General features: G+C 40.7%; 5 protein-coding genes and 1 long non-coding RNA gene across 6 annotated transcripts in view; 5 read left to right on the top strand and 1 right to left on the bottom strand.

The window, feature by feature from the left end:
• Nucleotides 1-1,714: 1,714 nt before the first annotated feature.
• On the top strand, nt 1,715-6,197 carry LOC138045284 (nephrocystin-3-like). Its single transcript, XM_068891724.1, has one exon. The coding sequence runs from the start codon at nt 2,124-2,126 to the stop codon at nt 4,992-4,994; it is 2,871 nt and encodes a 956-aa protein (XP_068747825.1). The 5' UTR covers nt 1,715-2,123; the 3' UTR covers nt 4,995-6,197.
• A 2,143-nt stretch (nt 6,198-8,340) lies between these two features.
• On the top strand, nt 8,341-9,453 carry LOC138046009 (regulatory protein AfsR-like). Its single transcript, XM_068892697.1, has one exon. The coding sequence runs from the start codon at nt 8,341-8,343 to the stop codon at nt 9,451-9,453; it is 1,113 nt and encodes a 370-aa protein (XP_068748798.1).
• Nucleotides 9,454-9,521: 68 nt separating this feature from the next.
• LOC138046008 (uncharacterized) lies at nt 9,522-10,764 on the top strand. The gene has a single exon (XM_068892696.1). It carries the CDS (start codon nt 9,522-9,524, stop codon nt 10,542-10,544), a length of 1,023 nt encoding a protein of 340 aa, XP_068748797.1. The 3' UTR covers nt 10,545-10,764.
• Nucleotides 10,765-13,491: 2,727 nt separating this feature from the next.
• On the top strand, nt 13,492-22,321 carry LOC138045274 (uncharacterized). The gene has a single exon (XM_068891712.1). The coding sequence runs from the start codon at nt 14,233-14,235 to the stop codon at nt 17,098-17,100; it is 2,868 nt and encodes a 955-aa protein (XP_068747813.1). The 5' UTR covers nt 13,492-14,232; the 3' UTR covers nt 17,101-22,321.
• Nucleotides 20,788-22,345, bottom strand: LOC138045275 (uncharacterized). Its single transcript, XM_068891713.1, has one exon. The coding sequence runs from the start codon at nt 21,882-21,884 to the stop codon at nt 21,102-21,104; it is 783 nt and encodes a 260-aa protein (XP_068747814.1). The 5' UTR covers nt 21,885-22,345; the 3' UTR covers nt 20,788-21,101.
• A 1,976-nt stretch (nt 22,346-24,321) lies between these two features.
• The window catches only part of LOC138044415 (uncharacterized), a 12,043-nt gene continuing 8,566 nt past the window's right edge, over nt 24,322-27,798 (top strand). The window contains exon 1 of the long non-coding RNA XR_011131423.1: nt 24,322-24,600. This is a non-coding gene — a long non-coding RNA (uncharacterized lncRNA). The remainder of the gene's footprint in view (nt 24,601-27,798) is intronic.

Genomic DNA, 27,798 nt, shown 5'->3' with positions numbered 1-27,798 from the left:
TGGAAAAAAGGCAAATTGCGGAAAATAGGCTCGTCGAAATATAGAAATAACATTGCTAAAAGTACATTTTAGAATTTAGAATTTAGTACCTTTTATAATATTTTTATATCTTTTGATTGCCTCTGACATTTTGACTTCCTACTTCGTTATCTGCTCATTTTTCACTAAAAAACATCAAAGTAACTTGTGCAATCATTCTATTTTACTACTTACGTGATAAACATTCAATGAACGTGAAACAAATCATCTGTGTGGCTAAGATGTTCGTTATAACCTCTCGAACTTGTGTTTTTTGCCTCCTCAGAAGTGAGTAGCTAATTTGCATGATAATAGCAAAGCCAACATGGCGGCCATCTTGAATAAGGTGTATTAAAACCGCTCTAAATATCTCTTATTAACCTCGCTTTCTCGGACCGTACTGTAAGTTACTGAACCTGGTTTTTTACAATTCACTTTTTAATACGATGCTTGCCGAGGTTGACTGGCAATAGAGTTATTTTCGGCATAGAATTATGACATCAGAATTAGAGTTAAGTTTCCAAAAATCCTGAATTCAAGATTCTGGAAAGCCAAAATCCTGAATTCAAGATTTTGGCAGCCAAAATCCTGTATTTAAGATTATGCATGAAAGCTAAGATCTAAACAAAAGTTTTTACGCCTAAGGTTAGCTTTTCTGAATTTTGGCTTCCAAAATCTTGAATTCGGGATTTTCGAAACTTAACTCTAACTCTACGACATAACTCTATGAAAATAACTCTAAGAGTAGCTGTCCTCAGTCATGCTTGCCTTGCACTCACGTGAGTACTTACTTACTTACTTACTTACTTACTTACTTACTTACTTACGTTAGTATCCTTACAGTTTACTTACATCAAGATATTTACCCAATACGATTCATACAATAGACAAACTACTTACAACAAGTTTACAACACTTAGAAAAAAGACAAAACACAGAAAAAAAATATCGGTTCGCCAGATGCAGCGATCATCTTCACAACAAAGCACGTAGTTAATGAATGTCTTGAGGGGTAAAAGTTAGTCTAGACCATTTCTATTGAAATACATTCATGGCGTTACAATCATTTGCATGATTTTTCTTTTCGATTTCTATCGAGGTAAAGATTCGTTTCGTCTGTGTTTGTAATTTACAGCACGGACCACGGCCACGGTTAATAAGAGATTTTAAATCTGAGATAACTAACCAAGACAACCAAGGCTGTTTGTCGTATGGATGAACTTGAACATAAAGGAAAGCTGGTTATGTGGTTGAAACTGGGTGAAGGTGTATCGCCAGACCTGAACCACATGATTGTGTTTTATTGTTTTGACCTAATCAGCCGGTTAAAAACAATCATTTGCTTATGCCGTCTTAATGACTAATTGGCATCGTGAGTAAGTTACGTGAGTCAAACTTGTTTTGTTGTTTGTATTCGTCACGTAGCTGCTGAGGTAATTTAAATCGAAGTAAATAATTCTCAGAAACAGAGGGGGCTTTCCGAGAATAAATGAAACAGTGTTGGAATTGTTTCCTTCCCACAATATTATTCAACGTTATACAATTTGTGTCTCCCAGAAGACAAACAATTTTGCTCCTTTTTACCCTACATCTTACAAAATTAGTTAGAAATATACAAAAGTATAAGGTCCCAAGTAATTTTAACAAGTGGATAAACTGCTTTAAAGAACAAGTTAGGCAAGAGCAAAAACATTATATCATGAACCTCTAACTCGTCGTAACGGAGACAAAAATATCTTGGATTTGATTGGTTAAATTGAAATATAGCATCTGAATCGATTAACATTTTTCACAGACAGGAATGTGTTAGCGAAGCGATAACAGCGTCAACTAAATCGCCTCAAGAGAAATTTGTGGACGGATCCCGGCAACAAAAGTTTCTCGTTAAGAATTGCTCGACCAGCAGCGCCCCATATCTTGGCATCACATAAGATTACGCGACACTCGTATAAGCATACTTAACTGAGAAGCAACCCTTTTTATTTTCGAGAGTATTACAGCCGTCAACGATCGCCGGTTCGCACTGCAAAAGACCATTTTTATCTTTACACGCTTGTCTCGATACGTTGTAAATATTTCCTGTTGACTTCTTTCTGTTTAACTGAATGGCATCACCAACGAGTTCTTCTTCGCTGTCTGTTGATAGTGGTGACACTATATCCTCAGCATTCGGTGGTGTATCACAGGAAAAAACCAATGGCACAAGGTTGGCTCGATTACTCATCGACGAAGGAACATCTGCTTTGGAGCGATTTCTTTTGTTTTCCATACACCCCGAAACATTGGAGGACGGCCTAAAGAAAAATTTGCCGAAGCTTCAGAGACTAAAATCGAGAGGTGTCATTTTTGATGATCAATGGGAAAAGTTGTTTCCGGGTACTGGTGACCCACCAAACATTGCGCAGTTTGACATTACTCTCTTGCATTTGTTGATTCGAGAAATTTCCAACTTACCACCGCCTGTAACAGGATGGCACAAGCTGCCTGCTACGAACGACGCAAGCACACAAGCGAACATCGCCAGAATCAAATTTTTCAGAAATGAGCTGTCCCATAGCCATTCTACTGCCATTACCGAAAGCGAATTCGAAAACAAATGGGACCAAATATCTTCAGCTTTGGAGGGAATACTGGTTTATATACAGCGAAAAAAAATACAGCGCCTCAAAAATGATCCGATCGATCACGATACGTATCGCACAGTGGAGGAACACATCAAAAAATGGCGAAGATTGCAGCAGCAAGAAAATGACGAGCCTAGCAGTTGTCTACCAGACGAAGTGCCGGAAGTATTTGGACGTTCTAAGGAAATCAACGAAGTAAAGCAATACCTTCAGAGTGGAACAAATGCCGTCGTGTTGATTACTGGAGGACCGGGCTTTGGAAAAACAACTGTGGCCAGGGAGACAGCCCACAAACTAAAAGAAAATGGGCATACTGTGTTGTTTTGCAGTCTTCTAAAAAAGGCAACATTCCTCGAAGCAGCAACTGAAATGATCCACTCATGTGGTACGATAGTCGGGCAGCTACCGGAGAATCCCGAATATTGGCTAAAAAACTGGAGCAAACAGATCCAAAGCCAAGTGGTATTTGTCCTCGATAATGCAGATAGTCTACTGGAGTCGGAAGCAGACCGACATTTATTCCTAGAGACCCTGAGTGCCGTGAGAATGTTTTCGAAGCAGAATGTAGCTTTCGTAATTACTTCCAGAAAAAGGGTCCAACTCAAGAGTCTTTCATGGAAAGAAGTAAATTTAAGCCCTCTACCACTCGACGAAGCCAAAAACTTACTTATCTCTCGTGTCAGCCGTACAGGGACCCAAATTGAAGAATTTTCCAAAGTGGAAACCATAGTCGAGCTTTGTAGCTGTGTCCCTTTGGCACTCTCGATCGTCGGTTCACTTCTGTCAGACTATCCTGAAGAGAGGATTATTGAACATCTTGAAAAGGAACCCATGACTATCCTGGAAGATGACGATGAATCATTCCAAAAAGCGATTATGAATTCGTTTGATCTTTTGAAAAAGGCTGAGAAAGATGCTTTAGTAGCTGTGTCCATATTTCCCGGATCATTTGATCGGAAAGCTGCCGAAGCCGTTTTAAAGGAAGCAATTCTACCAATTACTAGTCTACGCTCTTTAAAAAACAGATCTTTGGTTGTCGTTGAACAGCCAGGTTCCCATAGATATCAGATGCATTCTCTCATCCGTGCCTTTGCTAAGACAATTGGTGAAACTGAAAATCCGCAGGCTTTATTCCACAGCGGAGAATTAGCCTGTAAGCACTTCATTTCCCGCCTGGAAGAAAATACACGTTTGTATTGGGGAAAAGACACATGCAAAGCAGCCATCAAATCTTTCAGTGCAGACAGACAAAACTTTGAGCATTTCCTTCACGTTTTCGCTAATGGTTTGGAAGCCAACGAGATCGGAACCTCGTCCAAAAAGTTCCTCGATAGTCTTCCTCAAGGGTTCGAGTATTTGGGAAAATGCATCTCACCGAAGCTTTACATCGCGACCTTGGAACTGCTACTCAAAAGCAATTATTTTCAGGCCAAATCTCAGCCAGTGCATCGTGTGGAACTTTTGTGTCTGCTTGGTCAAGAAAAGAGAAGGCTTGGTGACAAAACGGAATACAACGATCTCATGGAAGAGGCACATCGCCTCTTTTCAGCACACGAGGACGAATTCGAGACGAAGGTCCTTTCTCGTGTGTTCTACTTTCATAGCCGAGCTCGCTTTCTGTCAGAGGCGAACAGGCTTTACGATCCTGAGCCCAAAATGTTCTACGATAAAGCATTGAAAATCTGCGAGAAGAATCTTCCTGACCATCCCGAAACCGCAGTCAACCTCTTGCTTGCCGGAAGAAACGCTAAGCGGCGGAAGAAGAACGCAGAAGCAACCGAAAAGTTTAAGCGGGCCTTTTCTTTGTTCCAGAAACTTCTTGGAGATCACTTCATGACGGCTCAATGTTTAAAAGACTTTGCAGACTTTGTTTTCTTTGCGGAAAAGAGTGACCAAGGGCTAGATAAAGCCTTAGAGTACTACGAAAAGGCCATGGGAGTTATGGAAAAGCTGGGAACACACGAACAAAAGGAGAGCATCTTAACTCTAAAAAATTATGGAATTTGTCACATGAAAAAAGGCAACTTTGAAGAAGCAGAGAACCTGCTTTTAAAGGCAGAACTCGTTTGCGAGAGAGAGCTAGAGAACGCGGATCACACATGGAAAGTTATGGTCAAAACTCACCTGGGTGTCCTCTATCATGAAATGGCTGACAAACAAGAAAACGAAGCATCTGTTAGAGAAGGACTCTTAAACAAAATGGAGGCATCAATGAAGGAAGGACTAGATATGTGCTACAGACTCAACAATGGCCAGAAAAGCATCAATCACTTAGGCAATAAGTCATTGATCCGGAAAGTTCTTACCTTGTACCCAGAAAGATTTCCCAAGGAACTATACCCTACCTTATAAGAAGTTCTGACCTCTTTTACTCCTGAACAACAAGCGTCCACAGGTTAAATCCAAGAACGCTAATTACAAAATTATTGTTTGTGAAAAGACACCGAGGAAATGTAATAATCGTGGACGGGTAATCGTAATGAGAGTGTTCAGTACGCGCACCGAAACAAGCTTCATGTTTTTAACGAATTAATCTTAGCACTAACCGCTATCCGTGACAAAAAATCTGAACTGTAGTGCCCAACGGGGCAAAAGGAGTTTCAAGAAGAAGATTTAAGTCAGATTATCAATTAAAGAAATTAAAATGTAGTCAGCCCTGGCACAGCGTTCATTTCCTTTGACCTTCTATCCGCCATATAAGGGAACGATATACAAACATTGGTGGAGATGAACCATACTAATTAGCTGATTTTCCTTTACAATGATAAGCGGGCGGCGATGTTTTTGTACCTTATCAATTCCCAGGGAATTAATTTTTTATGGAAATGTTACCTGTCGTTTTAGTAAACCAATTTGACCAGTTGTCAAGTGAGTGAAAACGGTCTATACTTTTGATTTAGATAACGAATTTTGATATTTCATCACTAAACCTCTGAATTACTTCTTTAATATCATGGGTGACAAATTACTCCTTAATTTAGGGGCGAAATTTCAGCGTTAATTTATAATTTCACATGTGAAATTACAAAATTGCCATGGTGACATCTCTGGTATCTCGATCAGAGCTAAGATGGCGTCTAGATTTAAGACAGTGACCATTGAAGAAGTTACGAAATTAAAAGAAGCGGCAGAAAATTTAAGTACGTGAAAGAGCACAATTAACTGGGTGAGAGTTTTTGACAAGTGGCGTGACGAAAATAGCCTTGAGAAAAACCTGGAGATGATTCTTCCCGAGCAGTTGGATAACGTACTCGAGCGATTTTACAATTACGGTTTTGAGCGTAATTTGTCACCCACGACATTAAAAGGTATAATCAAATGGTTTTCTCGTGAAATTAGGAAATAATTTCACTTGCGTTTTCTCAAAATTCTGATAATTTCCCTCGCCTAAAGGCTCGGGAAATTATCAGAATTTTGACAAAACGCGAGTGAAATTATTTCCTAATTTCACTCGTCGCCATTTGATTACACATACTTATCCAACGATTTAAAAACACACTGATTTTGCATAGAACTTTGAAATACCTAACAATATTGTTTTTTTTACCATGTGAACTGAACCATGCACTTGCTTTTTCTTTGAAAGGAAGCAAGACATTAGAAAAAACGATCCTTGGGATGGCTGGGACACTAACTGGATGAACCGGCGAAGCGAATTTTGGTGTTTTATATATATTTGTATTGTGCAAAAACAGGTAAAATTGTATCTTCTATCCAATGATTAATGGCCAATTGGCACAAGTTGTTTGTGATATCTGCAGCAGGTAAATTGAGTCAGCTGTTTTAATTTATTAAAATTGTTTCAAAAAGTATTGCATTCAGGGCCGTAGCCAGAAAAAAATTGTGACTGAGGCAATGTCCATGGTTGAATTCTCTTCCTAGGTATTTTAGGTGCTTATGAGGATTACATTTTAAAGACAACACCAAAATCGCGCTTTATTTTAAAAAAATCACGAAAAATTACTGAGGCAAGTGCCTCGGTTTGCCTCATGCTGGCTACGGTCCTGGCATTAGGTTTTTGTGTTATGTAATAGTTGTCTTATCATATATGGGTTTTTTAGCTAAAAGTGTATGAAATCGCATGCGTATCGGCTTACCTTCAATATTTAATGTTGAGTTAATGTTTGTTTTCTTAGAAACTATTCAGGGTTTTCGAGAAGAAATAATAATCCGACCCATTGAAAGCCGTTTCCAAGAATTGGTAATAATTCCTGGAATAAAGACCTTTTTGAGCTCTTTGCTTCTGAGAAATGGCGCTAAATTCTAAAATTATCCTTCAAACGGTGGACATGGATCAATCGGATTGATGTCATCACTTTACCAATTTGTCAAAATTATCATCTCTCGATAAATTAATAGCCATAAGGCCGTGGTTTACAATTTCAAATATTGACCACTTTGAACTAAAGAGACCCAGAAAGTTTAATACCAACCACCTGGAAAAGTCTGAACTTAAAATGTATTTTTCTTTACTAAATCTCACCAGGAGCCCATTACCCGTAGATTCCATCTTCTATATTTACCCTCTGAGTCAACCATATTTATATTTTAGAAGCACCTCCCAGTGGGGTTTTCGCGAGTGTTTTCACAAAAGCCAATCATAAGATACCTGTGGTCCGCCACTGATTACATCACATGCAGCACACGTAAGGTCTTTCAAAATGATGAAAAGATAAAGCAGTGCTAGAAATTAAAAGATATGGGACAACGTTAACTCAAGCCATCTCAGGAGTATAGTACGTGTTGTGGCTATAGGTAATGGGCTCCCGATTTCACCCAGTTGAACAAATCATCATGTACAAAATTAACGCATTTTAATAACTGCGGCTAATCATAAACATCATGATCTCTGAATATTACACGTTTCACGCTGAGTTGAGGAGTAATAATGCAGATACTTCAGTGTAGGGCCGGATTTTAATGAAAATACTTACAAATGCATTCTGTTGAACACCGAATTGGAAAACACCGAGGGGTTTATTAAATTTTTCACGACTCAAGTAAGGTACAGAGCTTATTTGTGGACCGCTCTTATATTTAAAAGGAGTAAGGAGAGTAAGCGCTCTTTATGTGACCTGCTTTTGAATCAAAATCCTTCTTCTATTTAAAAGATACAAACAAACACTGAATTGTAAGGGTTACAATAAAAGTGCTTGAATATTGAGACACCGTTGGCAAGTTCAAATGCATTACGTCATCACCGAATAATAATCGTTGATTGGTTGCAAAATCCATTGTAACAGCCACGGGGTTTCAAGCAACCTGGAGGGGCCGGGTGTGCTGACTAAAGACTTTCCATTGGCTTGCTACGCAAATAACGCGCCGCATTCAAATGGAAGACTCGGCAATCTCGCCACCTAGAACTGAAAAACAACCCTCATGATCCATTAAAACAAATTTCCAAAGAGCTAATCGAGTGAAGACATTAATTATAACAACTTAACCTTCTTGGGAAACGATCCATGCGTTCCGAGAAGAGACATGACCCGATCATCAACCAATCCATTGTTGTCTTCCCAGAATTGGTGATAACGTAACTAATTCAATTGTCTAGACGCAAATAGACGAGGTCATTTCCAAGAAATTGCAGGGCGCTGACAAGTCGTTTAATTATAAATTGACCTACAAGATCTTGAAGCGTTCAAATGCTGTTACAAGTATATGAAGACGTTTGTGGTGGGTCGTACAATCCCGTCAAATGGAACAGCAAGAGCATAACGAAACGATCAGTCTCCAATCCCAACAGCCAGAAGAAGACATGTTTGTTCGCTGCCAAGAGTTACAAGAAACACTAGAATATATCCAAAGGAACAATTTTGCTGTGGTGCAGATTACTGGAGGACCAGGATTTGGAAAAACAACTTTGGCGAAGGCCGTGGTACACAAATTAACGGAGCCGGAAAACGAAAGAACTGTAATGTTTTGTAGTCTTCTGTCAAAGAAAACGTTTAGTGAGGTGCTTATTGAAATGATTCACTCTATCAAGACGGACGTGCATCTACCGGAGAATCCTGAACAGTGGCTCACGAAGTGGAGTATGGACACTCCAACACAGTTTACATTTGTCCTTGACAACGTAGATGATATCCTTGCGTTTGACGATAAAGATAAGTTCTTAAGCACCCTGAGTGCTATGAGAGAGTTCTCGGGAACCAAAGGAGCGTTTCTCGTCACATCCAGAGAGGAATTGTGCTGTCCACCTTTCCCTTTTACCGTCGTTCGGCTTAAGCCATTATCTCCCGAAGAAGCGACTCGTCTTCTTTTTTCTAGGGTCAAAGATAAAGAGATCCGCCAGGAACTATGCAGGACTGACAAGATAGCAGAACTATGTGGTTACGCCCCATTGGCGCTTTGCATCGCAGGGTCACTTCTGTCAGACTGCACCGAAGAAAAGCTGGTGGAACTCCTCCAGGAGAACCCGTTGGCTCAGCTAGAATACGATGGTGTATCGGTTCAAGCGGCGATCAAAACTTCCTTCAACCTTTTGACAGATACTCAAAAAGATGCATTCGTTGTTATGTCCGTGTTTCCCGGAACGTTTGATGATGATGCTGCTGAAACCGTCATAGAGGCATTCGCTGGTCCTGGGATTTCGCCTCTTTCCATCCTACGTTCCTTGAAGACGAAATCTCTGATCGAGCAGCCACGTTCCCGCAGATATCAGTTACATCCCCTCATCTGCTGCTTTGCAAAGAAGGTCGTTGAAAGTAAGCTTGACCTAGTGTTACAAGGGAAAAAACCAGCTTGTGCACATTTCATGAATTGTCTCAGTGAAAACATTACGTTATCATGGAGTAAGGACGCCTGCTAAACAGCCATCGACTCTTTCCACGAGGAAAGACACATCTTTGGGCATTCCTTGACGTCTACGCTAAAAAAATGGAAAATCACGATCGGAAGATTGCTAGAAATTGCGAAAGTTTCCTTGATCAATTTCTGGCAAAGTGCTTGTATCTGCAATTCGGCCTCACGCCTTCATCTTACTTTCAATTTTTGAAAAGAATGCTGGATTCTTTTACGGTTCCAGAATCACACCCAGTGCGCGAAGTGGAACTTAGATGCCTTCTTGGGCATGAAATGAGAAAGCAAAACCAAATGGAACAGTCTATAGGATATTTTAAAGCAGCTAAAAGTTGTTATTCAAAGAATCGCGCCGTGTTTGACAAAAACGCCGTGTCGGAAGTCTTCTACCTAAATAGTTACTCAGATTTCCTTTCAAAGAAAGGAGATCGTCGTTTGAATGGTCAGGTACGCAATTTGAGTCGAACAGCTTTACGTGTGTGCAAGGAAAGGTTGAAAGAAAATCACCAAGAAAAGGCAGAAGCTCTGTTACTTGCAGGTCGGTTTGCAAAGCGTATGCGAGACCGTCCTCTAGCCGAACGAAAGTTACAGGAAGGACTGGAATTATTTTCGCAAGGCCTTGGAAAACATCTAATGACCGTTAATGCTCTGAAGGAAAATGGAGACTTCTTCCTCAGTACCGAGGGCGACGAGAACGTAGAAAAGGCCTTCGTATATTACCAAAAAGCGGAGGAAATGGCGAATCAGATAGGGATGGAGAACTGCAAGGAAATCATTCATGTGCTGAAGAACTATGGAGTTTGTGAAATGAAAAGAGGGAACTACTCGGAAGCCATGGAGTACTTTGAAAAGGCGATGAATGTCGCTCAGAGAGAGTTGAAAGCAGATCACAAGTGGAAAGTAGCGCTGAAGATCAATCAAGTTCTCTTACTCGAAAAGACTGAGCAATTAGAGAAAAGCATAGAGTTGATGAAAGAAGCTGTTGAAATGTGCCACAGACTAAACTTTCCTATTCAAAATCTAGGAAATAGCGAAAAAGCCTTAGATTTTATAAATCGCCATCCAGAGGAATTCCTAAGGTATGAATTCCTCTGGTGTTAAAAGCGCTTTAAATATCTTAGCGTTGCCGGAAACAATTATTCTTTGGGAAATTACCTCACTTATGATGAGACACCAGGTATGTTACACTGAAATCTTAATATTACACTTTCGCTTAACTTGCGCCAAGAATACTAGGAAGTTGTATAAATTGACTGGCCTGAAACCTCTCGAGTAAATAAAAAGCCGTCATCGTCGATTATCATTGTCCTTAAAGTGCTACTATGACGAAATTTGCATCTTCCCTATCTAAGCCATTTTGGCACGGAAACATGTAGTCTGTACGAGAAGAAGAATACTGTTTACCATTTTGGAGATATTCAAGTTCTTTTAATATGCAAATTAGCCAAGTGATGACGTCATAAACCCAACCAAATTTTGATCAAGTATGATGGAGAAAGATATCTCAGCCAATTTGCAGTAAGATTCTAGTAGATGTGTTCCACAATATGAGCATACCATTTTTGTTACCATGGCAACATACTGGGTTCCAGACCTCCCTGATATTAAAGGCTTTGCAGGCCACCTTTGGCGTTCTGTTTTGATATTTGCAAATAGTGCCTCATCTGCATGATCCTGCCAGCATATAAAGATGTTAGGTCGAGTTTGTGGCGTTGGTAAGTGTATTTCTAGCCTGAGATCACCAAAATATTGAAATCAGGTTGGAGGGGACTGGAAAAAAGAAAGTTGCCATGGGAACCAATTTCTTTACAGTCGTAGGTGTGTTGCCTACGCAAGAAGGTTTAGTTTTCAATGGTCTCTGTTTCAAATTGACCGAGATGGCTCTATTTATATTCTTGATGTTCTATTAAAAAAAGGTAAGGTAAAGTCTCTGTTACGAGCCTGAAGGCCCATTAAGGCCGGCGCTTATCTCCGGTTTCCGTAGCATGAAGCGACTAGGAGTATTTATGCTCCCCCCTGGATGGGATGCTAGTCCATCGCAGGGTTACCCCCAGCATTACGCCGGTACCCATTTATACACCTGTGTGGAGAGAAGCACCGTGAGAGTAACGTGTCTTGCCCAAGAACACAACAATGTCCCCGGCCAGGCCCCATGAGGCCACCGCGCCTCCCACATGTTCTATTGGGTTGGGTGAATGACTTAATCAGCCGTCTCATTTGCATATTTTACACATTTTTCAAACTGAAATATCTGCGGAACCAATGCAGATATACCCAAACGGTAAACAGCGTTTTTAATATTTCATGGTACTCTATGTGATAAACCAAAAAACTCAAGGCATAAAAATTTGATCATAGTAGCACTTTAAAAGCATTTTATTGTCCGAATCGCAAAAAAAGTTAGACGAACATTGGTATTTTAGCGGCATCTTTTTTTTCACTTTATCACTGCCGAGTTACGGACACCTATTTATGTAAGGACACATTTTTACAATATACAGTTGTCTCTTTCTTAGGCCGGGAAACGTCTCCTATAACTGGCTCGCTTGCGTGTGGCACGGACAGCAGCTGGGAGTGTTCTCAGTTTTTTACTTGTCTCGATAACACCCGATATGCTTTGCCAAGGTTCTTTACTTTTTATTATTAAAACGCTTGCATGGTTGGAAAATGCCGGCGAAAGCATTCAGTTGCCGTTTGCCGCTCAAGGCCCAAAACAGACTTTGCTCTAAATCCCGTTCAACATCAAGCTTAAACTTCATTAGGTTTTGTTGTTTTATCCATCGTAAATTTTAATTGCATAAATACTAAAGGCACCTAATTGGCGAGGAAGCCCGAGAAAAGAAAAAGAAGAAGAAGAAGAATGATAACTTTTAAGTCTCAAGGTTTTATTTATCCGAGCACGAGGGCTTTACTAATATTATGTATTATGTATCATGTATTATGTATCTACATGGCATCGGTCATGCTAGATTCATTCAACAGAGTTGTTTTTTCCTGAGTACCCCTTTTGATTGAAACTGATTAGACACCTCCAACTTTAAACTTTAAGGCAGCTTTGGTGTTGCCTTCATTTGCCTATACCCGCTTGAAAAAATGGTACCCAGCCCAAAACAAATCCTTGACGAAAGCCTTGCTTATCCTGACTGCACGGGTCAGTTTTTACTTGTGTGCATACTGGTTGAGCATGTTTTTACCTCAAAGAAACACAATGAATAAATAATAAGAAGAAATAATTATTAATTAATTTGCTTATTATGATATAATTTAAAGCTGTCAGGTACTCGTGATGTCGACATAATAATCTTTAACAGTTACTCTGAAGATAAGTGGCTTTAGACTCGTTTAATTGTAAGCAATTATGATGTGATTTGTCAATGTAAGGGGTTTCAGTAGTGTAGTATGATATAACTGACTACATGTACTTCGAGTATTGTAACAGTGAATTATTAAAAAATGGTTGGCTCTAATCTACAGCGTTCAGTTTAATAGTTTCGATGCCAAAAACACGAATCTCGAGTGTTGATGTCTCTCACGCCAAATGATCTGACACAACAAAACTTCAGCCACCTTCAACAAAAAACTGTGGGTTTGAGGTAGAATCATAAAATCCACAAGTTCTTCAAAATGTACAGGTTCCGTGGTGCGCGGTTCTCTTTCGTTTGTAACATCCCTCGATGGCGATTGGCTGAAACAGTGCGGGATTAAAACATGATTGGTTTACCGGATTCCCTAGAAAAACAAAAATATTTCTTCGAAGGCACCAGGTGTTTCAGAATGTTACAGTAGGCCTCACCCTTTGGGCAAGTCAGTGATGACTGCAAAAGGAGCTGGTAATATTATCATGAAATCAAAGTGAGGTATGTTTGAAATTGTACATTTTTGGTATTATATTTTCTTCCTGCTTTTCTCACGGAGCGCACGGCGTTAAAATTTCTGATAGGATACTGAGTTAGACATTAGTATTCCCTTCTCAAAACCGGTTTTAGCGCCTGAGATGTGTAGCATTTTTAACCGACCAAAATTAGTCTTAAACTCACGAGGTGCTCTTCTGGCCTTCCACCGCACTGAATTTGAAGCTGAATTCAGTTGTATACATTGGAGAGCAAAGAAGCAAGAATATGGGGAGAGCTATTTCTTATGGAAATTCATTGAAGCATAACACCCGAAAAGTCAACCCTGTCAAAATGCAGCACATCAGGTTCCTGTTCTAAGAACGTTATCTGTTGATCCACACAAATAGCTCATGGTTTTTGGCCTCAACAAGTTTTCTGGCTGGAATCACCCCTACGTTTCTTAAGTTGCATTTTGACTGTAAAGCTCCACTCCATAATATCAAAATAAGAAAGGGGCAAGAGGGTAAGTCAGGGACACAACACATTTTCTGACAATTCTATTTCTATTAACTTGTTTCATGTTCGTCCATTATCAGTTTCTACTACAGAGCTAAGAGAACTAAGTTAGACCTCGCAGGTAAATGTAGTTGGTGCAATATTTGTTTATCAAAACCTGACGAGGGTTGGAAACTTGTCGGATTATCTTATTAATATTGCAAGTAGTGCAGGTACTTAATCCTATTTGCATCATAAGGGTCACAAACAAGCTAAACGCAAATAATTAACATTAATATTCTATATAAACCACACCTTTCCACGCCTTCAGATGGTAGAAATTCTGGACACATTTTAATAAGCATTGCAGTATAAACGACCAAAGCAATGCTCTTCATTGAACAAGCTTATGCAATTAACCGTTAATCTCTTGCAGAAAAACACTTCAGTTGATCGTCAAAATGGCATCTTTGTCATCATGTTCATCGTCATCTTCTGCAGCTGCTGCTAAAGCTAATAGCACTAGGTTGGCTCGGTTACTTATCGAGGGAGGAACAGATGCTCTGAAGCGATTTCTGTCCACCGTATTTCCTGCCGAAACATTAGAGGACGTCCTCCAGAAGAATTTGCCAAAGCTTCAGAGTTTAAAATCGAGACATGTCATTTTTGATGACCAGTGGGAAAAGTTGTTTCCGGGTACTAGTGACCCGACAGGTATCGACAAGTTTGACATTCCAATGCTACATTTGTTGATTCGAGAATTTTCTCATTTGCCATCGCCTGTAACAGGATGGCACAAGATGCCTGCAGAGGACGACGAAAGCATACAAGCGAACATCACCAGAATCAAATGCTTCAGGCATGACTTGTGTCCAAGTGTTTCCATTGGCATTTCCAGCAGTGAATTCGAAGACAATTGGAACAAGATATCATTGTCTTTGGAGGCGATAGAGGTTGAAATACGCCGACGAAAAATCCAGTTTCTCAAGAATGATCCTATAGATAATCATAAACGTAGATCAGTTGAGGACCATGTTGAACAGTGGCAAAGACTGCAGCAACGAGAAAATGAATTGATTTACGAAGTTAGAAGCTGGATCCCGGACAGATTGCCACAAGAAGAACTATTTGTGTTTGGTCGTTCTCAGGAGATAGATCAAGTGAAACGTTACCTCCAAAGCGGCACATTTGCCATTGTGCTGATTACGGGGGGACCGGGATTCGGTAAAACAACTGTGGCCAAAGCGGTAGCTCAAGAATTAGAAAACGCAGAGAATGCGCAAACTGTGTTATTTTGCAGTCTTCTGACAAAGAGAGCGTTTCACGAAGTTGCCGCTGAAATGATCCACTCGTGTGGCAAGATGCCAGGAGAGCTACCTGAGAACCTGGATCACTGGCTCAAGGATTGGAGCAACCAAACCCTAAGCCAAGTCACCTTTGTCCTTGACAATGCGGAAGGTGTCCTGGAATCCGAAGATCGGGGTTTGTTCTTAGACACGTTAAGTGCAATGCGAGGGCTATCGAAACAGAACGTGGGATTTATGATTACTTCTAGAAAGGCATTCTCACATCCCGACCTAATAACAGCTGAGGTAAGGCTTAGCCCGTTGACACAAGAAGACGCTAAGAAACTGCTCTTCCGTGTCAACCGTGAAGAGAACCAAACTGAAAAGCTTTCCAAGACGGATTTCATAGTAGAGCTTTGCGGTCGTATCCCTTTGGTACTCTCAATCGTCGGTCCACTTTTGTCAGACTACCCAGAAGACAGACTTATTAAACAACTCGAACAGGAACCCATGACAATACTGGAAGGTGGTCACGGTGGTGAATCATTCCATCAAGCGATGACAACTTCCTTTGAACTTCTTACGAAAGCTGAACAAGATGCATTGGTAGTGGTGTCCATATTCCCCGGATCATTTGATTGCAAAGCAGGGGAAGCCGTTTTGAAAGATTACTTGGACCCTGGCACTACGGCAATTATGACCCTCCGTTCCTTAAAGAACAGATCCCTTGTTGAACGGACACCCTCTGGTAGGTACCACCTTCATCCCATCGTACGTGCGTTTGCCAGGAGAACTGGGGAAACTACAAATCCTCAGGTTGTGTACAATGCCGAAAAACTGGCTTCTGCTCACTTTGTGTCTCGCCTGGAAGAAAATTCACGGATGTACTGGGGAAAAGACACCTGCAAAACATCCATTGAATCATTTAGTGAGGAAAGACACAACTTTGAACACTTTCTTCAAGTTTACGCCAATGGCACTGCGGGCCAAGAGATCGCAACCCATTGCCAGAAGTTTCTCGATTTTCTTCCCCAAACGTTCGCGTATTTGGAAAGATGCATCTCGCCGAAGGTTTACATCCAGATCTTAAAACTGCTACTGAGCTGCAAGTATTTTCAAGCAGAATGTCAGCCAGTGAACCGTGTGGAACTTTTGTGTCTGCTTGGTCAAGAAATGAGAAGGCTTGGAGACAAAGCAAACTACAAAGATCACATGGAAGAGGCTCACCTTCTCTTTGCATCACACGCTGAAGAATTCGAGACCAAGACGCTTTCTCGTGTGTTCTACCTTCATAACCGAGCTCGTTTTCTATCAGAGTCAAACAAACTCCACGATTTTGAACCAAAAAAGTTGTACGACAAGGCACTGGAAATCTGCGAGGAGAAGTTTCCTGACCATCCCGAAACTGCCAAAGCCATGTTATTTGCCGGGAAAAACGCGAAACGACGCAAGTACAACGAGGAAGCAACCGTTAAATTTCAAAAAGCACTTTCCTTGTTTTCGAAACTTCTTGGAGATCATTTCATGACGGCTCAATGTTTGAAAGACTTTGCAGACTTCATTTTCTTTGGTAAGAGGATTGATCGCGTCCGGTTAGATAAAGCCTTAGGATATTACAGCAGGGCCACGAAAGTGATGGAAAAGCTGGGAACACATGACCAAAAGGAAAGCATCTTAACCCTAAAAAACTACGGGGTTTGTCTCATGAGGAAAGGCAACTTTGAAGAAGCAAAGAAGCTGCTTCTAACTGCAGATGTCATTTGTGAGAGAGAGCTAGAGAAAGATCACATGTGGAAAGTTATGGTTAAGACACAGCTGGCACTCCTTTATTTCAAAGTAGCCAGCAAACGAGGAAAGGGAGCATCCGCTAAAGAGGAACTGCTAAACAAGATGGAAACCACGATGAAGGAAGCACTGGATATGTGTTACAGACTCACTGACGGCCAGAAAAGCCTCAACCATTTGGGCAACAAGAAATTTATCTGGGAAGTCTTAAACTTGTATCCGAAAAGGTTTCCAGAGAAGAGATACCCTCGTCAATGAACGGTAAGACTTCTTGCGCACTAGCCGTGGCAAAAACCAGCGAATTTCACAAAGTGCAAAAAAAGACTGAATATATTAAAAGAGGAGCAAGTATTACACGGCTTAGCTTAGTGAATTCTCTTACAAGGCCCTCACAGGTGAAAAGAGCCTTTTGTTGATTTTAGAGAGGGAGGAAAACCAGAGAACAACCCTTGCAGCAGATTCGAAATCTAGCGGTACAACCAGGATGAAAAAACTGTCTACGTTGGTGCGACGTGAGTGCTATGTGCACTACGCCATTTCTGCAAACACAAAGCCTACAACACGAGGTATTCCGCAGAAGTTGGTCAACCGTTGAGGTATAAACTCTCTAAGGATTTAACATCAGTGAACAAATGGGGGCCAGTACCTTCCTGTAGGACAACGAAAATGGGGCCCAGAGAAGATAAACTGACGTTTTTGCAAGGGCAGTTTGTGGGGATATTTGTCTCCACATGAGCTTTCCACTGCACCAACGTATCAACGAATGTCAAATCAAGGGAAAAGGAAGCTTACGAACACTCAAGCGAAGAACGTAAAAGAACTCAAATGGCGTATGGAGAACCTTAACTCAACTCATCCTGTCGCCTTTCTGGGATCGACCAAAAAGATCAACTTAAAGTTAGACATTTTCACCTAAAACTAATTCGCTTAATTTTTAAGGTTTCTTTGTGCACTTCGTTGACATGTCTTTTTTTATGAAATTTTAATGTATTCTAATTCTCTGCCGAAGTCAGTAGTTAAATACAACTACCCATTATAAATTACTTTGCTCAGATAGTGTAAACAATTTTTCACCCATCAAAGAAAATATTATTCAAGACTACTAAAAGACATGTCAAAATTAAGCTTTTGTTTCAATTGATATAGGCAGTTTTTCCATAAGGTATTTGAAATTCCAATGTTCATTTTTCTTTTTTAATTATAAGTTGTTTGAACAAAACAAATCAAAAATGATCGGCCACGTTTTTGTGGTCTTTTTGAAAAACTTCAATCCTAACGAGTATAGACCAGAATATGGAAATAGCTAACTGGTTTGCCTCTGGCCTTTTGGGATTCTTAATAGTTTTTCCGTTGATTGCATTTCATTGGCCCTGAAAAGACGCTGTGGGGAGTGATCAATTCTGTACGTATGCATGAAATTTTTCAGTGTTAGGGTTAAAAATTAAAGATACCATCTGAACTTCGCTTGTGAGGATTTCACATTCCAAAACTGATTTTATTCCCAACAGTAAGGCGAGACATTTTCCTGTCACCTGAATCTAGCTTCGACGAGACGTCTTCGAGTCATCATGAAAAAAAACAACACACCATATCATTACGCGCGCCGGTGGCTCAGTTGGTAGAGCACCGGACTGCCATGCGGGAAGTCATGAGTTCGACTCCGGCTGGACCAACACTCAGGGTCTTAAAATAACTGAGGAGACAGTGCTGCCTTTATAATTACATCCGCAAATGGTTAGACTTTCAAGTCTTTTCGGATAAGGATTATAAACCGCAGGCCCCGTCTCACAACCCAATACAGTAGGACGTTAAAGAAACTACACACTGTTCGTGGGTAGGGGTGAGACTCCGAGTGTTGTGGTCTGTCCTCCTTTCATATACATGCGTGGGTTGGGTGGGTGGGTGAGACCTAATTTGGACTGCCAGTGGTTGTCAGAGGTGCCTTTACAAGCTGACGTCCGATCTCACCCCAGAGAAAGAACTGTAAACCACCACGAGACTTTGTGATATGTGTGTATATAAATCCCAAACCATAAGCGATTGCAATTACTGTGGTCAACATTCACCATCTCTTTCATTTACAACTGCGAGAATTCACAATTTCGACAATTCCAGTCCTATAGATGAAAAGCGGAACAACTTTCACCTGAATGTTGTTTGATGGCCTCGTTTCAAAAAGTCATCTTTAACTCGGTGCGGTGAAGCATCCGAACGAGCAATCGGAAGGTTATTGGTTCGATTCCTGTTAGGAGTATCCTCAAGTCAACATCGGAAAAATACCTCTTCAAATTACAATCTGCTTGAAAATTGTGCATTGCACGCAAACTACAGAACTAACGGGACTCTCCATCTCTACTGACGGCAACGTCAACGCAGAACAGCCATCAAATTTCCAGTTCCATTTATGACACTCAGTTGTTGAATAAAATGTCTTAAAATGTAGAGGGCCAAATTACTCAATTCTGATTAGTCGAACAAGGAGGGATTTTTTCCTTACTGCACCAGTCAATATAAATCCCCGCCTCCTCCCCCCAGCCCGGAAAAAGGCGGGGACTTGGACAAAAGGACAAGAGAAAGTGAGCTTATGTTCCTGCCCCCCCCCCCACCCCCTACCTCGGGAAATATTTCCATTCCAATGTCCCCACTTGTGCACCCCGCCTACCAGTGAAAAGATCCACCACTTTCACCGAAACTGAGGTGAGCGAATAAATTATTGTTTTAGTATGTACCACACAGGTTGAATAAAAAACGAACCAAAAACACTTTATTTTTGTAAAATACAGTGGAAAATTTCAAATCTCGCGCGCCGGCTACTCGGAGGTGAATAGTACTTGGATAATAACCTCCGAGTTATCCAATCAGCGCTCCCGGAGAGCATTATTCACCTGTGTGGTATATACTAAAGATATCTATTAGATAAGTGCCGTCTTTCTTCCAACGTAATCACTTAATCCATCTGGAGCCGGTTGCTCGAAGTCTGGTTAGCACTAACCGTTGGTTAAGAGGTATCGAAACCTATTACGTTTCCATTGTATTTAACGCTGGTTAACGCTAACCATGCTTCGAGCAACCCGGGCCTGAGTGTTAGCTCCAGTTATGGAATTTTCCCGCACAAGGACGGAGAAAAACTAGAACCCATGTCCTCTGGATCAGACAGACCACCGCTGCCTTAAAGTCAGACGGGAGAACGCCTTGGATATTAGAGACCTTTAGTACCGAAGTTTTCGGGATATACCGCAAACCGCGGTTTGCAGTGAGTCGTTTGCCATTAGAGGTTAGCTCGATTTTGAACTTTTAGCAAGCCGTTCCTGTTATGCACATCGGGATTTTTCATTGCTACAACTGCTCTCAAATCAAACAGGTCAAATTCTCTCAAAACTTATGATTTGATCCGCAAAATTGTTCCCAATAGATAGCAAACCTATGTAACAACATGACTGATATGGTCAAACGGTAGGTCTGATTGATCTCTGGCTATAAAACGCTGCCGTAAATCACTTACCGCAAGAACGGTGTCTTGAAGTTGAAACTCGAACCGCAGACTGCAAACGTGACGGCAAGGACAAGATCACGTGATTTCCCGATGTGTACTAGGCCCGGTTGTTCGAAAGCTGATTTACTTAATCCTGGATTAGCGTAAACTTTTGTTCCGTGTTTTCAACTTTTTGGTGAAAGTTTCTTTTGCTTATTTTTGTTTTTCAATATTTACTTCTTCTAATGTAAAATTTTGCCGAATATATCAGCGTTGAACAACATTTGGGAGTTGAGAAATAAACTCCTTGGTTAATTTGTAATCTGGGATTAGCGTTAATCGGCTTTTGAACAACCAACCGGACCCTGATGAAGAAAGGCTTATATATAATGTCGAATCAGCCTTGCTTTTTTTTTTCTTAATGCAAAGTACATGTTCATGTACCCCAAATAGACATATCATTCAGTACCTGCTTTTTGCTAATGATTGCGTGACAAAACATTAAGTCACGCAATATATTCTTAATTTCCGAGAGACGTCATATTTGTCTCATGTAATTGCAACAAAAGATTTAAAAACTATTTGACTAACTATTTTCCCAAACACCGAGACGTTAAAGCTCATTGCAAATTTCTCATCATCTGCTATAGTTCCCGAGGTGTAGCAGGAGTGATGCAATTGAGTAGATTCGTAGACAGTAGCCCACGGGCTCGTTTAGACGGCCACTTATTTCTTTGTAATTTCTTTCTAATATGTATAGCATTATTATCTGTTTTGCCGGAATCCTCTAGAGCCATTTCAATGTTGTTGTCAAATCAACTGGCTCGCTCTTCTCTCTTTCAGGTTGAATTTTACGCAGTGCAAAATCTGCGGGCACAACATCTTTGTGAAAACCCCAATTTATAGAAGCATCTCCCGACTTATTCATTGATAAATCCTCAGATTTTACGTACACCTCACTACCGAAGTACCTTGTCGGTTCGTCGTAACTACTGTCGGCTTTTCGTCGGAATAATGGTATCAGCAACGCTCCGGAAATGAGCACGCCTCCAATAGACAAAACAGAAAGTCCTGAGATCACAAAAACATCTATAAATAAGTTGATCTGGTTGAGTTCGCGCCGGTCTTCGGGACTCAAATGCTCGTATCTTGTAGAGGATTTTTGAGGAACCATAAAACCCATTAAAATCGCTATAATACCGATTATTAAGAGTACACAGCCGAAAGCCACACCCCAATTGCATCTGGCCGCTGTCGTTCCCCTCTTTGCGTCCCCAATGGCACATTCGCAGCACGTTCTTCTCTGAGAAACTGGTTCGTACATCTGACGGTGATATCCTCGTATTAGACCAAATCTTGGAGCTTGACCTCCCTCCAATGGATAATAGTAATAATAAGGCGATCGTAAACCATTGTTTTCATAATGTGCCTCCCGAACCGTTGAAATCGTTACTGGGCTCGTTGTTTCGTTTGCAATGCTGCCGTAGTTGAAGTGAAACCCAGCCGCATCGCTTGGCCTCGAGCTGGGATGCGAATAAGGTTCATTTTTCCCTTGTTCATTAGGATCCATATGGTATACTTAACCTGAAACGATCTCACATATTTAAGTTGATCTTTTAACGCGCAAATCACATTTCGCTTTGTTGTCTTCATCTAATCCAAGATAGGAGAGAAAAGAGGATTCAAAGCCATAGGTGCAATATTTTGGCATAGTATGTCCTTGTCGTTGTAGGTTCATGTCAAATGTGGTCTTCCTTTTTCGTAACAATTTACCAAGATGAAGCCAACGGTTGATGCCAGTTGTAAAAATATTGCCAAATTTATATCACGATCTTTCTCCGTCTTCAACCGTTTTGAGAGATGGCCAGTGTTTATACGAAATATCCCTTTGTATAAAATTCAAGATCAACCAATTCAAATGAAGCACAAGATGCGTTTAAATTGAAATAAGCGATCTTAACTTTCATGAATTTATATCGCGTCGAATTGTGACTGATAACTCGCTACAAGAAAGTGCATCTCCATAGCGCCTTCAAGCCCTTTCTGGTATGTACCTGTTGGGAAAGAATAATTTATGATATTTGGTTTTTACGCCAGTGAATTTCCATTTGAATCGGTTTCGTGATTGACAGTGGACAATGGGCTAACTTATTGTTTTCTGTCTGGTTGATAGTTGTTCTATTGAAGAAATATAAACTTGCAACTGATTTGCTCCTCAGATTCTGACTTGGCGCGAATAATAAATCAGGCAAAGACTGCTACGAAAAATCATCTGCTTGAAGGTTAGATCCGAAAAAATAAAATAGTTTGATTGATATTTGCACGGTCTTTTTGTTTCGTTCCGTTTCTTGAAACCTTTAAACGAGAGAAAAAAATAGTTAATTAGTCTTAAATAGAAAAGAAAGCCAAAAAGTATCATTTCATTCGATTTTGATTCTTTCGGCTGCCATCTATTTTTATGAATACGCAGTTAGCGCAGTTATAGAAAACGTTCCGATGAAACGTGAGGTTAAAAATCAATCGGCTTGCGACGAGAATACCCGATGATCCCCCGAATTTTGGCCGAGCTTGTGCGTTGTGGGGGATAAGCGAACGGAACGTTCAATGGAGACTGGTACTCGAATCCTACGAATGCCGAATAAATCTTCGTGTATTCATTGGCCAAAACAACCGCGGAAGTCGAAGCTCGCTCGCTTAGTCCACAACATTAGATTTTGTAAAAATCGAGCTGTTACAGTAACCACAGGATAATACATCTTGAAGTAAAAAACGTTCTCTGGTTAAAAAAGGTTAAAATCATAAACTATTGGCCTTCAGTCTATAGCCTTTGACGAATGAAAAAAGTTAGGCGCGGATGGAAATATATACGTAAGGGAGTGCAAAAACATTTAAAAATAGAATACAAAAAAAAGTGTAAAAAAAGCTAGGAGATAAAAATGTAAATGAGGTCTAATTACAGTAAAATAGAGTAATGCTTAGGCAACGGTTTTGAGTTATTATCCGCGTCAACGGTTTTAGCTGTGTGCCAAGATTCTAGTGTTTTTCGAACGCGCGGTAATTGCCTTTGTCAATAACGCAAGCATTATCAAGGTCAATGGAGTCATTGTTTAGCCACGCATGGTTAGCAACATTTGAGCCCTTTGTGTAGTTCTTCAAGTTTCGTTGATGTTCCTTTTTACGGGTTTGGAAGCATCTTCCGGTTTCTCCTATGTCACGGTTCCAAGGACAGTCCTTACACGGGATTTTATAAACAACATCACATTGGAGATCACATTGGAGATCACATTGGAGATCACATTGGAGATATGAAGGTTGTCGGTACTTTGGGGACGGGAATTCTTGCTGAAGAATTTTGAACGGTTTGTTGACGCCGCGAATTTCATTGTTACGGAGTAATCTCGTAAGAGGTTCGGTTAGGCCACTGATATAAGGGAGGCATGCATAACCCTGATACGTATCCGATGGTTCGACCCATTTGAAAAACATAGAAACCAGATCTTCTGGTGGAGGGACAGTAGGTGGGGGTGGCTTCTTATTGAGGATGGTAGAAATAACAGACTAAGGGTGGACGTTAGCTTCTAACGTGGCCCTAACGTGATTGGTTTCACGTGTTTTTCCTTCATTGGATGCCCGGAACAGAAGGGTCGAGGCCGTACTGATTTTGTGTTTGATATCATGATGAGAAGAGAAATCCTAGTGTCGATCTGTGTGTGCTGGCTTCCGATACTTAACAATTATTCGCCGAAAGCGAAGTGATTATCGGTGAATATTCACCGATAATCACCGAGCCTGAGGCGAAAAAAATTGTTTTAGTTTAAATACACAGGTGATTATTTCAAAAAAGAAAAAAAAACATTTCAACGCGAAATCATCTTCACTTACAGCGGCAAAACGACTACTGGCAGCCATTTTGTCCGTCGAGGTGATTATCGGCTGATAATCCGAGATAGCGAGCCAATGAGAGCGCGCGATTTTGTATAATCACCTGTGTATTTCTGTGTATTTATACTAAACATCAATAGCCACAACATCATTTCTTCTCGAAACCAAGATGTCTAGAAAGGCAATTTGACCATTGTTTTCAAGTTCAAATAGTGAAAGAAATTTTGGGGTCGGAGGCATTTAGGATATTGTGAAAGGAGGAGACAGCGTTTCGTGGTGATATCGTTATTTGCCCAAAGAAAGTATAAAAAGAAGGAAAAGAAGAGGAACCAAAAACCACTTAAATCGCTCTTAATCGACCCAGAAACTGAACCAGAGACAAAGAAACATAAGACTGAAGCAAGGTAAGCTGTTTTTTTTTATATTTTAAATCGTAGATATCTTTTTGGAGTTTTGAGAAAAACCTTTTTCCCCACACAAATCCTTATATTTCTACTCTTGCTTAGTACATATATCGAACTTGGGCTACCTCTGCTAACGAGAGCAAGCTACCCACGATGATCATGCGAAAAAAAGAAAATTTAAAAGAATTCTATCCGATCTTCTTTGGTAAACTAAAGGAACGAGGTCGGAGAAAGAATGCGAGAAAAAAGTCAACAATATATGCGGTGTTCTGGGTGGTTAGCAAACCAAGTAGTATTCTCAACCAACCGTGAAGATGTAACTGAGTTGACAAACACATGGTTAATTACCATGTTCGTTGCATAAGCCCATTTCCGACTTGTTCTTTAACTATTGGAGGGTAATGTGAAGTGCTGTTTTCTACCCATGAAAATCATGTGACCAGGGTGGAAATTGAACCCACTACCTACGAGTTAGATCACCGCCGCTCTAACGACTGAGCATTTTCCCAAAGTTCTCTGTCGGTTACAATTCAATCATGACAGGTAGAGGATTGAAATAGGGGATATTCAAGGTTCATGCACATTTATCTTCTCCCTTAAGACACCACCAATGACACGAGAAAAACTGTATTTTAGCTGTGAAGTGTCGGAAAAGACCACTTTTTTTTTGTGAGGGTGTACAAATGCACCTGTATTTAACAGCCGAATGAAAAACCATTGGAGGGTTACAGAAGTTACGGGGTTACCAAAATTACAGGATTACAAAATTACGGGACTACAGATGTTACGGTATTCCAGTAGATTTACTGGAACAATATTGTTAAACATAGTAAGGACAACATACGTAGTCTTACACATCTTACATATATGTGGTCTTACACATTCTAACACTCGTTAAGTCGGGACAATAACGTAATCTTACACGAGGTACTTACCAGCACGTTGTTGTATGATCACGCGATATGAAGTTGCCCGTGTTTGTTACCAGTCTTCCAAATTTTTGTTTTGCATCTAGAAACGCTGTTATGTTCTACGTAACTATTTTGTATCAAAAAAGATTGTTTTGTTCTGCGAAAAATTGTTTTGTATCGCGAAAGATTGTTGTGTTCCGTAAAAAATTGTTTTGTATCGCGAAAGATTGTTGTGTACCGAGAAAAATTGTTTTGTGTCGCGAAAGATTGTTGTGTACTGTGAAAAATTGTTCTGTATCGTGAAAGATTGTTGTGTACCGTCAAGAGAAAATGAGGGGACAGAGAGGGAGGCTCAGGGCGTTGGCCGGAATATGTCATGTCCACGAAAGTTATTTTTAGACGAGCGAAAGTCTTTGTTCTAGCGGAAGTCTGTCTTCCGAGACGTCCGCATGCACAAACGTCAAGTCCACTTCGTCCGCCATTACATGAAATCTTTGCTGTTCTTTCAAACATCAGACCGAGGTTGACCTGCATGCGGACGTCTCGGAAGACTTCCACTCGTCTAAAAATAACTTTCGTGGACATTACATATCCCAAGGGCTGGACCGGGAGCCTCCCTCTCTGTCCCCTCATTTTCTCTTGGTACCGTGAAAAATTGTTTTGTATCACGAAAGATTGTTGTGTATCCAGCTCAATATTAAGTTGTGTTTTGCCCTTGTGGGCCACCGTATCACGACGAATGTACCGTGGGAACCAAAGATCCTGATCAGTAGGTTATGTCATGCATAAATTGATTTCGTTTGATTGATGGAAGCCAAAACGCAGTTTGGCCGTTGGTGCTTGAAGTCGAGATTCCGCAGAAAATGAAAATTGTCAGCGCTATTTGAAATGGGTGCTTAGACTTAAAAGCTAGACTCGCAAGGCTCGCTGGCTCACAGTTTGTCAAGATATAAATTTCAAAAAAGTTGATGACGCATGGCGATTGATCATGCGCAGAAATTGTAAACTTTGGATGAGGAGCAAATCAGGGAAAGTCGAGTCCCTTCCTCTTTCCGGCTTGTCTAGGAAGATCGAAGGGCCTCTGCTCGCGGGGTAGTGAACAAACTATCGCCTGAGGTCGCTCGCTTGGCTGCTAATGCGTTGATGGTGGGTTTTGTTTTCTCATTTCAGACCTCGTGATGTTTCCAAGGGAATTTTCCTTTTGTTTTGTTGTTTTTTTTTTCATAAGTTATGCATACATATGCACGTGCATAAGATAGACGACATTTGAAAGAAACTGTTTCATTGAGCGTGATCCATTTGGGAAAAAATTCCGGTTCGAATTTCCGAAATTTGCAGCCTTCAAATGGAACAGAAAATTCCCGGTAATTCCTACATTTCGGAAAAAATGGTCAACTGCGAGAGTTTGCACAAAATGAACGATCCGAAAATTACTGTTTCATTTGATTCTGAACCGGAAATTCCAATTTTTTTCCCAAATGGATCGCGCCCCAGGAAATTTCCGGAATTTCCGATATTTCGGAACAATGGAAAACCTCGAGAGTTTGACCAAAATTCTTGAACTGAACGTTCCGAAAAAACTGTTCCATTTGATTCTAGACCGACAATTTCGGGATTTTTGCCCAAATGGATCGCGCCCTGGGAGAAACATCACGTGGACTGAAATGGGAAAACAAAACGTACAACCTTCAGAGGTCAAACCGTGGGAACATTTTATTCAGGAATATTTGACTCATGGTGGGTGTAGACAAAACGTGGGGTAGGCCATGGCCTACCCTGTGGCCTACTCTATGGCCTATCGGTGGTCAAATTTAAAAAAAAACGCAGAGCATTGCCGCAAATCTCTTAACTTTAGGACTGTCTCACCAACGAGTTTCTTCTGCCGTTTTGGCGGCCACGGTTTGATCAATATTAACCTACTGATAGAACAAGGAATCGAGGAGCAGAATGCCGGATAAACTCAACTTTGGGTAAACATCATCACGACTAGTCCGACTATTGCGTGACAATAAGGAAAACCAGCGGTCGTTGTGGACTGGGTTCCAATTTCTTTTTGAAACCTCGCTTTTCTCACGCGGTAGATGTCTGCGGACGGCTCGCACGTGAGGTACTACGATTCTCAGTTGACTATGACACTAGGGAAGTTTGGTGACAAAGCTTCAGCGTTAAAGTTACCATGTTGTCAAGGGCAACTTCCTTCGTTTCCAAGAGTAACTTTTAGGGCTTTGACGTCACGAACGAGCGATGAGCCCGCCAAAATCTACAAATGGTAACAGTTAAATGTTAC

This window comes from Montipora capricornis, chromosome 4 (genome assembly GCF_036669925.1).
Source record: "Montipora capricornis isolate CH-2021 chromosome 4, ASM3666992v2, whole genome shotgun sequence".
Lineage (NCBI taxonomy): Eukaryota > Metazoa > Cnidaria > Anthozoa > Scleractinia > Acroporidae > Montipora > Montipora capricornis.
Note: the sequence above shows the minus strand (reverse complement) of the source record. Positions and strands in the feature narration are given on the sequence as shown.